At 37.7% G+C, this 14,271-nt stretch overlaps 1 protein-coding gene and 2 long non-coding RNA genes across 6 annotated transcripts in view; 2 read left to right on the top strand and 1 right to left on the bottom strand.

Annotated features, from left to right (window-relative positions):
* Positions 1-1,387, top strand: part of RhoL (Rho-like) — a 49,287-nt gene extending 47,900 nt beyond the window's left edge. For all 3 annotated transcript variants that reach the window (XM_067758939.1, XM_067758938.1, XM_067758940.1), the window contains one exon: positions 444-1,387. In XM_067758939.1, the coding sequence (XP_067615040.1) occupies positions 444-767 (324 nt within the window). In that variant the 3' untranslated portion in view covers positions 768-1,387. The remainder of the gene's footprint in view (positions 1-443) is intronic.
* A 3,052-nt stretch (positions 1,388-4,439) lies between these two features.
* Positions 4,440-6,857, top strand: LOC137253505 (uncharacterized). Of its 2 annotated transcripts, none has more exons than XR_010953827.1 (5): positions 4,440-4,615; positions 4,674-4,745; positions 4,852-5,407; positions 5,464-6,315; positions 6,380-6,857. It is a non-coding gene; the product is annotated as an uncharacterized lncRNA (long non-coding RNA). The 2 variants fall into 2 exon arrangements; XR_010953820.1 differs by having other exon boundaries at positions 5,114-5,407; positions 6,380-6,852.
* Positions 6,858-11,490: 4,633 nt separating this feature from the next.
* On the bottom strand, positions 11,491-13,438 carry LOC137253472 (uncharacterized). The gene is made up of 4 exons (XR_010953809.1): positions 13,351-13,438; positions 13,147-13,284; positions 12,929-13,086; positions 11,491-12,869 (listed from the first exon to the last, which is right to left on the bottom strand). It is a non-coding gene; the product is annotated as an uncharacterized lncRNA (long non-coding RNA).
* Between the last annotated feature and the right edge of the window lie 833 nt (positions 13,439-14,271).

Below are 14,271 nucleotides of genomic sequence, written 5' to 3'. Positions count from 1 at the left end.
ATCACAATCTGCACCTATTTAGGTTAGGTTAAACTACGACGAAACTTAAAACCCCATCAGAAACCGAGACATATGTCCACGCCTTTCCTGCTTGGTCGATCATATGCAATTCTCGCCTTCTAATCTCGCCCAAACTTATTGGGCTTCGAGGGCTGCACCCTGTTTAGCTGGCGCATCCACTTTTTCATTTCCATCTGTTACCGTATGTCGTGGAGCTCAATATATATGCCAGTCTTATCCCGAATCTTGGAAACCGTTGCAGAGCTCAAAAGAGTGTTTGAGGGAATTATAGATCTTCACAACATCAAAATATTGGCGTTATTTTTATCACTAAAACTAAACTTTTAGAGCTGATGAACTACCAAGTGCACTATGCCCAGCACTGAAGAACACATGCAATCAGTTATTCAGCTTGTTTTATTTTTCTTTCCTTTCCCATACAGACGAATTGTTTCCTGCTTTGCTATTCGATAAGCAGTCGAACATCATTCGAAAATATCAAAAGTAAATGGTGGCCCGAGATAAGACACTTTTCCAACAATGTGCCCGTTGTACTCATTGGCACTAAACTCGATTTGCGAGTACCCAACTCAGAGAAATTTGTGACAACAAGTGAAGGGCGCCGCCTGCGAAAGGAAATTCATGCGCATTCATTAGTTGAATGTTCCGCCAAAAAGAAGATCGGTTTAAATCAAGTGTTCGAGGAAGCAGTGAGAGCGGTGGAAAAAAAGCCAAATAGTAAACCAAAGCAATGTGTATTGTTGTAGACATGATGTGGCATGTAGGCAGAAGTATATAAAATTACAAATAACAAAAATTAAGTAAATGGAAAAATAATTGTATGCTAAAAAAACTCAAAAGTTCGTCCTTATGTCAGAGGCATGAATGTGCGTTTTTTTCTATATTGAGATAAACTCTTACTAAGTTAACCATTTAATATTTTATTTCCCAAAATTTATATTTTTCCACATTCATCTTTCTGGCAAGAGGCCAAAGATATGTAGTAAGATGTGTACCTGCTAATATGCGAGTGCACATTTTCATATTGAGTTCTTATTCTTATGCGCCTAAAAGCCTGCTATACTTTTTGTATGCCATGTGCGTGCGTGTTTTATAAGTACGGTGGGGTGGTTGAAGAAAATTTTGAGTCCTTTTACTTTTGTATAAAATATTGTATTCTTTTTATTTAATATTGTAATGTTATGTGAAATAAAAATGATTTATTTTTACTGTTAGTCTTTTAAGTGCATGTATGTAAAATGTATACAGAAAATACATATATTTATTTTACGAAACTAAAAACAAAATGTTAAACTGTTCGAAAAATTAAATGTGCAGAATTAGTATAATCTACAAAAATAAAAAAAGTTTTAATGAGCCATTATAATATGTAATTAATTTTTATAATATGAGTATTTTTAGCGAAATAAGTCTAGGCTGCAACCCAGGTCATTCATGTACCTAACGAAAAGTCGTTTTGATGCCATAAAACTCGTCTAAACCTACTGAGTACTACATCGGATATTTACTACAACCAATCCAAGTTGTTTATAAAATCAAGAGCATTTCGAAAACTCATTCTCGATCATCTTCCCAGTTTTGCCAGAGAGTGGCTTTCGAGGGATCTTAGACGTGTCCTACCTATAGCCAAAAGTACTCAACAGCCTTTTAGGTAGTAACGTCTTTACAACTTCTGCACTGGTCTCTATGCGGAATACCAATCTTTTCCACATGCGTGCCTAAAGTCCAATGACCGGTGCAAACTGCTATAGGTTTAATGGTATCAGTTCTATATCTAATCAGCAGGCTCGTCGCCTTTGTTTTAGTAGTCTGGCCGTGTAGCTTTTGAAATTACGCAGATCCACTTTTGCTAAGCTTTGTACACGTAATTAGATGCTGGTTGTTTTCTCCCTTCATTCCGCTGAGTCCGTGCAACCTTATCCGCCATATCATTTTCTTCGATTCCTCTATGACGCTGAACCCAGATAATGGATATTTCTAGAGTGTCACTTTATTTAGCTAAAAGTTGTTTGCATGCCCCTACTAGCTTTGAGCTAGTGTACTGGTACCTTGTCAGTTAAGTTCCGAACCTAGGCTAATTTGTGAGTTTTCCCAATCGGGTAAATAATCTATTTCGGAACCAGTGCGATTTGTGCCGATTTACTTAGTATTTTCATCTCGATCCAAAGCAGGTTTATACGGGGTCTTAAGCTGCCGTGGGGAAGATGAAACAGGCTCCGATGGCACCAACACAAGCAGTGCACTGAACTTCCAGTAGGTTGGCGAAATTGTAGTTCTTACTTCTTACTAACAGCTTTCCATCACAATAGAGAGCCATACGTTAGCAATGGTCGCATAACTCCACAGCTCCTCGATGCACGCTTTTCAGTTGAGTTAAAAGTGTATTGCTAGTCTCATAGAATTGGTACTTTTGATAGTGTTAACGGCTGATCCATTGGCTTTGGTGATTACAAGGTAGGTGGTTTGTACTTCCTGTCGAAAAATATCAGATCCGTCATATCTATCAACCCACGATCTATCAACGTTCTTTCCATGATCTCACAATGGACCTGAAACGAAAAAATAAATCGGTACACTCTACTAAGATGAGTGGTGTTGATTTTATTCTGACTTTTATATCAAAACACAGCAAAACACCGCTAAGAACTTTTTTTTTTATTTATTTACTCGTACTCATTGTTACATTTCTTATAGACTATTGACATATATAAAGACTTAACGCACTAATTTAACATTTGATTAAGTAACAATTGAAAAGTATTTTCAGAGTAGGAGAAATCCAAAACTGAAGAATTTGAGAGCAAGTTAAATTCTTTAAGAGCTCTGGGAAGAGGAGCATTTGGAGCATAGTTAGTTCTTGGCAATCCCACAAAAAAGTATGCATTATATCTTAAGTATATATGTGGAATAGCAATTAAAATACTTTCTAAAATGTAGGGACAATCAATGGACCCACGTATTAAATTAAAAAAAATATTAGAGAGAGAAAAGTTCTCCTGCAGTTCAAAGTCTTAAGACTTATAAGCAACCAATGGATTCATAGGACGGAAAAGGAAGATCAAAATGAAAGGGGCGTAGAGCGTACTTAATAAATACTTTTTTAATCCTTTCAAGACGATAAATGTGACAAGCATAAAACGCCCGCCAAATAAATACGGCATATTCCAATCTCGAACTTACCAAAGTAGTATAAAGTGATTTTAAAGTATATGGGTCAGTGAAATCATAACTGAATCGTCGAACGAACGCCAACATCGAGTAAAGCTTAGCTATTGTAAAGTTTAAATGACTAAGAAAAGAAAAATTGGAATCAAACACCACCCCAAGATCAGTGACCTCGGAAACAGTGCTTAGTTTTGCGCCCCCAATGTGGTAGGAAGTAGGAATGCGTAAACGAGATTTAGAATATGAGATATGATAGCATTTTTTAATATTTAATAAAAGTTTATTATTTGTGTACCAAGTAACTAAATTATCTAGATCCTTTTGAAGTTTACTTGAGTCGGAGGGGCAAATAATCTTGTTGAAAATCTTCATATCATCCGCATATAGCACAAATTGTGAGGAGTCAAAACAGCAATATCATTTATGAAAATCACATAAAGAATAGGACCCAGTATGCTTCGCTGAGGAACGCCTGAAAAATCTATGAAGGGATATGAAGTCACACCATCAACCACCACGGTACAACTACGGTTGGAGAGATAAAGCGGGAGTCATTAGTGCCGTATGTCGTATCGCTGTAGTCGTATCCCTAACGTAATCAGCTGTTTATCGTTACGACGGTTAACCAAAAACCAATTGGTTGGCTACGACATGGTTACGACCTTAAGGGCGAATTAATGGTGACTTATAACCATAAAGCCATAACCAGATAAATCAGCTGATCGAACCTACCTTATGGAAAGGAATGTAATCGATTAATGGTGCCATACCATAACGCTAACGCCATAGCCAATCAATTGGTTTTTGGTTTCTCGCTATATCCATAACCTAAAAATATTTGAGTTAGTGAATTTAATAACTTTTTTTAGATTTTCTTCATTGTTTTGGATACGTTATGACTAAGATACTTATTTTTTGTGGAATATGTTTGTAATTTTTTGCGTTTTCATCATTTTTATGATATTTTCACATTTTTTAGGTTAAGGCACCATTAATCGATCACATTGAGATGGTTATGGATATGGGTATGGTTACGACTATGGCGTTAGGGTTAAAAGCCAAATTAAACTTCCTTATGGATATGGGTATGGTTACGACTATGGCGTTAGGGTTAAAAGCCAAATTAAACTTCCTTAACCCTAACGCCATAGTCGTAACCATACCCATATCCATAACCCTCTCTATTGTCATCGATTAATGGTGCCATAACCGTAAACAGCTGACCATTGCTGTCCCGAGCTGGGAATGTTTTGTTTATAAAAAGTGATTGTGCAAAGTGATTGCAAAATTTGGTAATTTTTAATCAAAATAAAGTAAAAGAAAACATGTTTAATAGTATTTTTATTAATATTGCAACAAATTGGGTGCATATCTACATAGTGAAACAATTAGGTGGTGAATAAAGCCCCATATCTACACGTATCTCAATGTAAGCTGTTCACATATTAAAAGTTTAACAAATTAATAAGGATTCTGTATTCTTACAGATTTAATTAAATATAGCACTACATATAGGCGAAGATTTATATATATTTGAGTGCAAGGACGTGAATTTAACAGTAAGTATCTTCAAATAAAACACGGAAACTGCCACACAAAACCTTTTGGTACATAGAACCGGCTGCCATGGGAAGTGCATTAATACTCTGTTGTTATATTTGGTAGGGTATATTAGGGATTGACGGTTGACCATATATACCAACACCAGCAAAGCGGTTGCATATCCTGAGGTGCTCTTACCGTTTGGTCTGTTGGCGACCAATTGCTTGATCTCGGCATTGAGAGCAATAATTTTCTTATCACCTGGGTTGGGGTTTCGTCTGCCGGCAATTCCTTGCTATCGCATCTATGAACCGCACTATATATAATGGATAATTAAGAAAAGAAGTAAATAAAACATATATATTTATTCCTGTTACATGAGCAGTGACGAAGAAATTGACAACATGTTCCTCAGCATAATGGCGTTATATGCTGCAAGAAGGAAATTAAGACAAAAAAGACGATGGCATTCCCGCCCCATTAATGCTAGTGAATAGGACTCAAGCCGGATATCACCAAAAGACTTTCTTAAGAATCAAGGATATGGACGAAAGCGAGTTTTTGCGCATACAAGAATGTCCCTGCCGGTTTATGACACTTTTTTAAAACTAATGGCTCCATCACTGACCAGCTTCAAACAACAAATTGGTGTGGAATAACGTTTATCCATTACACTTCGGTAAAAAATTTCCAGATATTAACATCGTATATTGTATTAATTAGAATGATTTTTAGGTACTTGGCACATGGTATTCCTTTCAAAAAATAGCTTGGAGCCACAAAATTGGAAAGAGCACTGTGAGGATGATTGTGTTGGAGACTTGCGAGGCTATCTCGCAAGCGCTTTCCCCAATATATTTAAGTGAACCCACAGAGCAGCAATAAAAATATATAATAACTGACTTTTTTCCAAATGTGGAACATGCCAAATTGTATAGGTGCTATTGATGGAAAGCACATTGCTATAAAATTCCCTCTGAAGTCAGGATCACTGTTTTTTAATTATAAAAAGTTGTTCAGCATCGTCTTGTTGACAGCATGCGATGCTAAATACCAGTTTACCGCTGTAAGCGTAGGAGCTTATGGAAGTCAAAGCAATGGAGACATTTTTCATGCAACAAGGTTTGGGGAAGATCTGTTGGAAAATTGATTACTACTTCCACCAGATACTCCTCTTCCATTATTATAATGAAACCATATCCGGGAATGAATACAAGGGAACAGCGAGTTTTTAATAACAGACTGTCGCGGGCCCGCCGCGTTATAGAAAACGCATTTGGGATTTTGACTGCGCGATGGAGAGTATTGAAAACCAAAATGGAGTTTTATCCTGAAAATGCAGAAAAAATCGAGTCGCATGTTTAGTGCTGCATAATTTCATTATGTTCCATACTAGTCGGTGGTATTGCCCAGAAAACTACACTGACGGAGAAGGGGCGAGTGCAGAATGGAGGAACGAACTAAGAACTTGTGGAGATCCGCTACGGACAGTACACTCATTTCGAAGAAGGGGCCGAAATAGTACATACGAGTATCGGTAATACCTTACCAACTATCAAAATCACATCGAGTAATATATTTCAGGAGGTAAGGACGCAACTTATATACACTTATCTAGAAGTTATTTTACATTTTGAATACCTCCTTATAGATCATTTCGGCGGAAGGCGGATACACAACAAAACAAAGCAACAACCATTGGTGCTGCACAAACACAATGCTGCTACAAAATCATAAGCTTTTCAAATTATTTTAACATAGAATAATATAATTTATTTCATTTTTTTCTGTATACATACAATAAAGAACGATACTGAAACAATACTTCATATATTTTTAAAACATATATTATGGTTTTTTATATATAAAGTTAGTTCAAATTATTTCACTAAATCAAAAATTTGCAAAAATTGCAATTCTGCCTCGTGTACATTAAATAGAGCATAATATAATACCACAAAGTTTGTATTTTGCATTGTTATTCTAGTTTTGCACTTTAGTGTTTACACATACTAATATTTAGTATAAAATTGAAAGTGCAAAATTCAAATTAAATATTTTGCCGGAAAACGAAAAATTAAATTCAAATATTTTGAAGGAAAACGAAAAAAAATTTTAAATACATATTTTTTGCACTTTCATAATTCGTCACGAACTTTGAAACTCTTTGAGCAGAACTTTTTTTTATTCAATTTTGTTATAATAATGTGCAAGTTAGGAAGTGTTAAATTTTCATCCCCTAATGCATGAACAAAAATTTACGTTTGAGCTATTACTAACCTATGGGCAACAAAGCTGCATACTCAAAGATTACCTAAAAATCAATTCTGGCAATGTGTAAACTTTGAAACTTTTATATACGTATACGATTTTTGTTATAGATTATGCTATATTTTAAATGAATATCAATAATAACACATACAGCTGTGAACTCGACAATAGCAGTGTGAATTATAAACTCTATTTTTTCCTTTTATTTATTTTCGTTAATTTTAGAAATAACTTCAATGAATTATATAACCAAACACATGTAAACTATTTTCGAAAACATTTTCGGGAAAATGCGAAAATTCGAAAGGGGTTAAAAAATCTTCATGCAAACTTCAAACTTTTATTTAGAGTTTTCAGAATTTTTTTTAGTATGAATTTTTGTAGTCCAATCAATTTTAGTGTAACAAAGTGCATGTTTGAAGTCTCTCAAAAATCGCATTGATTTTTCCCAATTTTTTTTTCAAAGAGTGTTTTAGAATTGGTTCCATACAAAGAGTAAATATTTATATGGAACCAAAAAAATTCTGAAAACTCTAAATAAAAGTTTGAAGTTTGCATGTAAATATTTTAACACCTTTCGAATTTTCGCATTTTCCCGAAAATGTTTTCGAAATAAATTTACAATTGTTTGGTTATAAAATTCATTGAAGTTATTTCTACCATTAACGAAAATAAATAAAAGGAGAAAATAACTGATAAAATATATCAGTAATTTTCACTGCTATTTTAGTGCTCGCAACTGTACATCAATATATGTTACGAATAAAACTATTTTATATAAACGTGCCAATTAATATTTTCACCCCCGCTGAGCGGGTTGTGCGCTGGGCTTGGGACCCGTCACGTAAAACCATACTCCAATGAAATATAACAACAAGCCTCGGATAAATACACTCTCTATTGATGACGACCATGGCAAACGTTTGAAGGACAATGAATTGAGGGCATGCACCTGGAACGTCCGCTCCCTGAATGGGATTGGTGCAGATGCCCGGCTGGTTGATGTCCTCGTCAAAGCAAAATCTGACATCACCGCCATCCAAGAAATGCGTTGGACGAAGCAAGGAAGAAAGAAGATCAAAAATTGTGACATATATTGGAGTGGCCATGCGAATAAGCGCAGTTTCGGCGTCGGATTCGTGGTGGGAGAGAGACTTTGTCGCCAAGTGCTGGCGTTCACGCCTGTGGACGAGCGTCTCGCCGCTATTCGAATAAAAGCAAAATTTTTTAATATATCATTCATCTGCGCCCATGCGCCGACAGAGGAGAAAGACGGTGAGGTGAAAGACACTTTTTATGAACGATTAGAACGCACATACGAGCGCTGCCCCCGTCATGATATAAAAGTCGTGCTTGGCGACTTTAACGCCAGGGTGGGCAAAGAAGGTGTTTTTGGCCCTACAGTCGGAAAGTTCAGCCTACACAATGAAACTTCTCCTAACGGACTGAGGCTGATTGACTTTGCCGGTGCTCGAAACATGGTCATATCAAGCACGAGGTTCATGCATAAAAAGATACATCAAGCTACATGGCTGTCTCCTGATCGAAATACTCGCAATCAGATCGATCACGTTGTGATAGACGGACGGCATGCCTCCAGTGTTTTAGATGTGCGAACGATCCGAGGACCTAACATCGATTCGGACCATTATCTCGTTGCAGCCAAAATACGCACCCGCCTCAGCGCGGCTAAAAACAAGGAACAAAAAACACAAGGAAAGCTAGACGTCGAAAAGCTTCAATCACAACAGACTGCCAATGATTTCGCAACTCGACTCTCACACCTGCTCTCTGAGGGCACAACTCATCCTGAAGGAATACAGGAGCAGTGGGAGCATATCTCCAAAGCACTTCATACTGCCGCCGAGGAAAAAATTGGTTACCGGCGGCCACGAAAAAACAACTGGTATGATGAAGAATGCCGCGTTGCAACCGAAAGAAAAGACGCTGCCTACAGGGCTACGTTAAAAGCGAGCGCGACAAGAGGAGTGTGTGAACGCTATCGTGAGTTGAAAAGGGAAGCGAGACGCCTTTTCAGGAAGAAAAAAGCAGAAGCAGAAAGGCGTGAGTGCGAGGAGCTTGAGCTGCTAGCCACCAGGAATAACGCCCGAAAATTCTACCAAAAAATACGGCGACAGACGGAAGGTTTTAAGACCGGGGCAGACTCCTGTAGGAATGAAAACGGCGACCTTGTAACTGATGTCCAGAGAGTGCTTAGATTATGGAGGGAACACTTCTCTGCTCTCCTAAATGGAGGCAGCAATTCACCGCGCAGAGATGAAGAACCCGATCCCGCAATCGATGATGATGGAATATATGTCCCCCCGCCCGATTATGACGAAGTTAGAATAGCAATAACCAGATTGAAAAACAACAAGGCCGTGGGCGCTGATGGATTGCCTGCGGAGCTATTCAAGTTCGGCGGCGAGGAGTTGGTAAGGCGCATGCAGCAGCTTCTTAGCAAAATATGGGCGGACGAAAGCATGCCCGACGGTTGGAATCTAAGTGTTCTTTGCCCAGTCCACAAGAAGGGGGATACTGCAAAATGCACCAACTATCGTGGAATCAGCCTTCTTAATATCGCATATAAGGTCCTTTCAAGTGTATTGTGCGAAAGATTGAAGCCCACCGTGAACCGGCTGATTGGACCTTATCAGTGCGGCTTCAGACCTGGTAAATCTACCATCGACCAGATTTTCACAATGCGCCAAATCTTGGAAAAAACCCGTGAAAAGAGAATCGACACACATCACCTCTTCGTCGATTTTAAAGCCGCCTTCGACAGCACGAAAAGGAGCTGCCTATATGCCGCTATGTCTGAATTTGGTTTCCCCGCAAAACTTATACGGCTGTGCAAAATGACGTTGAGCAACACCATCAGCTCAGTCAGAATTGGGAAGGACCTCTCCGAGCCGTTCGAAACTAAACGAGGTTTCAGACAGGGTGACCCCCTATCGTGCGATTTCTTTAATTTGATGCTGGAGAAAATTATACTAGCTGCAGAACTTAACCGCACTGGAACAATATACTATAAAAGCGTGCAATTACTGGCATATGCTGATGACATTGATATCATCGGCCTAAACACCCGCGCTGTTAGTTCTGCTTACTCCAAGCTGGAAAAAGAAGCGGTAAAGATGGGTTTGATGGTGAATGAGGACAAAACGAAGTACCTGCTGTCATCGAGCAAAGAGTCAGCGCATATGCGCCTTGGCAACCACGCTACTGTTGGCAGCCATAATTTCGAAATAGTAAAAGACTTCGTTTATTTGGGAACCAGCATCAACATTAGCAACAACATCAGCACTGAAATCCAGCGAAGAATCAATCTTGCCAATAAATGCTACTTTGGACTAGGTAGGCAATTGAAAAGTAAAGTCCTCTCTCGGCGAACGAAAATCATACTCTACAAGTCACTTATCGTACCCGTCCTGCTATATGGGGCAGAAGCATGGACCATGACAACAGCAGATGAAGCGGCTTTGGGAGTGTTCGAGAGAAAAGTTCTTCGAAAGATTTATGGACCTCTACGCGTTGGCGATGGCGAGTACCGAAGAAGATTTAATGATGAGCTGTACGAGCTATACGCAGACATCAACATAGTCCAGCGAATTAAAACGCAGCGGCTGCGCTGGCTAGGCCATGTTATGCGAATGAAAGATGATGCTCCGGCCAGGAAAGTGTTTCTATCGGAACCCGCCTATGGAAGCAGAGGTAGAGGGCGGCCCCCACTCCGTTGGAAGGACCAGGTGGAAAACGATTTAAACTCCCTTGGTGTGACCAATTGGCGCCGGTTGGCGGAGCGAAGGAGCGACTGGCGCGCCTTGTTGGACGGCCGTAACCGTTTAGACGGTTAAGCGCCAATTAAGTAAGTAAGTAAGTAAAACTATTTTCACTATTAATATGAGCAGGTGTTTACATATCTACTATTATAAAAATTTAAGTTCTTGTGTGTGTTTCTTTGTTACATTATCACAATTCAATAGTAACCATATTTTTTTTATACTCGAATTAACGTATTATTATATTAAGATAGGTCAACTTTCGTGTTACATGCAATACAACATGTAATATATTAATAAATAAAGAAATTAATGAATCACAATTCGATTTTCAATCTACATTTTGTACTTTCTTAAGAATCTCAAATAAATCTACATACAAAAATTATTGCAACATTTTATCAGTTATTTGTTTCTTTTATTTAATTTTATTAATTTTAGAAAAAACTTGAATGTATTGTATAACGAAAACTATGTAAACCAATTTCAAAAACGTTTTCAAACAAATTAGAAAATTCAATAAGTTTTTGAAAATCTTCATAAAAAATTCACACTTTTTACTTGGAATTTAAAAAAAATTTTTGAGTATGGAGTTTAGTAGGTTAATAAATTTTAGTCTAACAAAGTGCAATTTTGAAGTGTGTCAAAAATCAATGCAAGTAAAAAGTTTGAAATTTTTATGAAGATTTACAAAAACTTCTGGAATTTTCTAATTTGTTTGAAAACGTCTTTGAAATTGGTTTACATAGTTTTCGTTATACAATACATTCAATTTTTTTCTAAATTAATAAAATTAAATTAAAGAAACAAATAACCGATAAAATGTTGCAATAATTTTTGCCTACTGCTTTTGTGAACAAAACTGTACATCCATTTATACATACAGTTTGTAATTTCATTAGGAATCTCAACTAAACATCCCGTGGCATATTTGCAGTCGCATTCATATTGACATATTAAATATATGTCACGGGATGTATTCAGATTTCATTACAACTTAAAAGGAAATTAAATAGAAAAATCAGTCAATTTCTTTATAAACTAAAAAGATCGGTTTTGCTATTGAAAGGCTGGCGTTAAAAAGCGTAAAGAGGCAGACATACAAAATACAAAAACTTCTTACTTACATATATTTGTATGCCTGCCTTTTTCGGTAATTATTTACTTTAGCTCCAAACTGATAAAACACGTCCAGAAATGTTGGCAGAGGTGTCGGGTGACGGGTTTTGACCTCGGTATAAATAATCCAAAGGCGAAAATTAAAAAGTTTATTTCAGGCAATAGACATTTTCAAAACCCGGTTTCAAATTTTCATGTGGCTACATTTTTGATGATTTTGTTGTAGACCACAATTATGCAGAAATAATTTAGATCGCGTACCCGGCGTTGGATCAGGCTCTCGATTTTGGCTCAACCGGGGGTTATTTGTTTGTTTCTGACAACATTTTGATAGAAGCAAAATTTTTTTTTTCGCCTTTGTATTGACCCCGAGGTCAAGGCCCGCCTTTTGACATCCCTCCCGACATTTTTGGACGTGTTTTAGTTGTTGTGAGCTAAAGTAAACAATTATCCATTTGTAGTGCCAGCCTTTTAGTTTTAAAATTACAAAAATGGCAATCACCCTACTGGTTGTCATACAAGTATTCCACAATCTCTGATTCGTCGTTCTCCTCAATCTGAGCTTGCATGACTATCTCAGCGCAACGTTGCATCACCACCGCCTGATTTTTCTTCTTCAAACTTGATATGACGGACTTATATCGGCACTGTAATTCTCGCGGCGAGCTCTACGCGCACATACATCCCTAAAAGTTTGGACGGTCTCTATTATGGCAGCGTCTAATTCATCACGCAAAACTGCCATTCGTTTTCGTTCCCGAGGCGTTGATGGCTCAGACTGCGGTTGTGGCATCGGAGCCGACTGAGATAAAGCAGGTGAATGCTGCGCTGTAGGAATAGGAGGGGACTGTGTATTTATAGATAGCAGCTCAGGTAAAGTAGGAGTTGCAGGGCGTGACATTGCAAACGGTGGGTGTATTTTTGCCACCTTCAACGCTTCTGTTTTTATTTTGAGAGCTATGCCGCATTCTGTTGTAATAGAAAATTTGTTCATAATCAAACATGTTATGTAATTCCATTATACTCACGGTCGGGGTATAATGTGGGCTCTTAAGAACTGAAGACTCTCTGAGAAAACCCACTGCCTTCCATCAGACGCGCCACTTCCTGAACTGTTTTTACTGCTCCTTATCTCTTTATTAAAACGCTCTCGTAACTTCCCCCAATCGCTTTACTGCTACTGCCACTATTGGGAATAATCATACCTATGTACGCACATATTATAAGATTATTTATTATTACTTACCATCCACACCTAAATTCTCTGCCATATCCTTCCAAGCGGCACTTTTTTATTTGCGTCCTTAAAATCTCGGTTTGCCTTGTCATAAAGGCATGGGAAATCGCGTACAAATTCAATTAATTTGCAGTCATCCATTATGATCTGCATAAACAATAAACGAAATTAATTTGTCTTTCAAATAAACGAAACAATAGAATTTTTAATTACCAAAACAAAAAATCGGCAAACAAAAAAATTATACACACATACACAAAATGGCAAAAGAAATAGGCGAATGAACAATCAGCTGTTTGTGGATATGGCAGAAAACCAAAATTCAATTGGTTGTCAATGGTATGGTTATGGCGTTATCGTTATGGTATGGTACCATTAATCGATTACATTGATTTCCATAAGGTAGGTTCGATCAGCTGTTTTATCTGGTTATGGTTTTATGGTTATAAGTCACCATTAATCGGGCCTTAAAATGAAGTTTAATTTGGCTTTTAGCGGCACCAATAATCGATTGCATTGATTCCCATTAGGTTGGTCGAATCAGCTGTTATAAGGTTACTGATACGGTTACCGATAAAGCACCAATGTCTGCAGCTTAAGATTTAATCCATTTCAAAAAAACAGAGTGAAAACCAAAACAATGTAATTTCGATAGTAGAATACGATGATTAACTTTATCGAAGGCTTTCGAAAAGTCGGTATACACGGTATCTACTTGGACTCGATTAGTAAAAGCATCGATGCAGTATTCTGAAAATACTGCCAAGTTAGACATGGTTGATCTTCGCGACATGAAACCATGCTGATCTATAGCGAACTCGCCTTGCGCGAGGGATTTATTCAAAAGCAGCCTTAAAGGGTAGGCGATAGCAGAACTGTTTTTAAAAAGGAGAGACGGCAAGCCATCAACATCAGTCTGTGATGACAATTTTACGTGCTGAAATTTATATAATAATAGCCGTGTTTTTTAACACGCGCGTATACGTTTCGTTTGCGCGTGTTAAAAAACGCCTATCTTCGCTTAGATAATGCTTAGGAGACCCATCTAGCGGCTGTGGTAAAACAACTAGCTACAGCAACAGGGTGTACCGAAAAGCGGAGACGCAACGCTCTGATGGCCATAGGGTATAACAT

Source organism: Eurosta solidaginis, chromosome 1 (assembly GCF_040869045.1).
Source record: "Eurosta solidaginis isolate ZX-2024a chromosome 1, ASM4086904v1, whole genome shotgun sequence".
Taxonomy (NCBI): Eukaryota; Metazoa; Arthropoda; class Insecta; order Diptera; family Tephritidae; genus Eurosta; species Eurosta solidaginis.
This window is presented reverse-complemented; position numbering and strand designations above follow the sequence as displayed.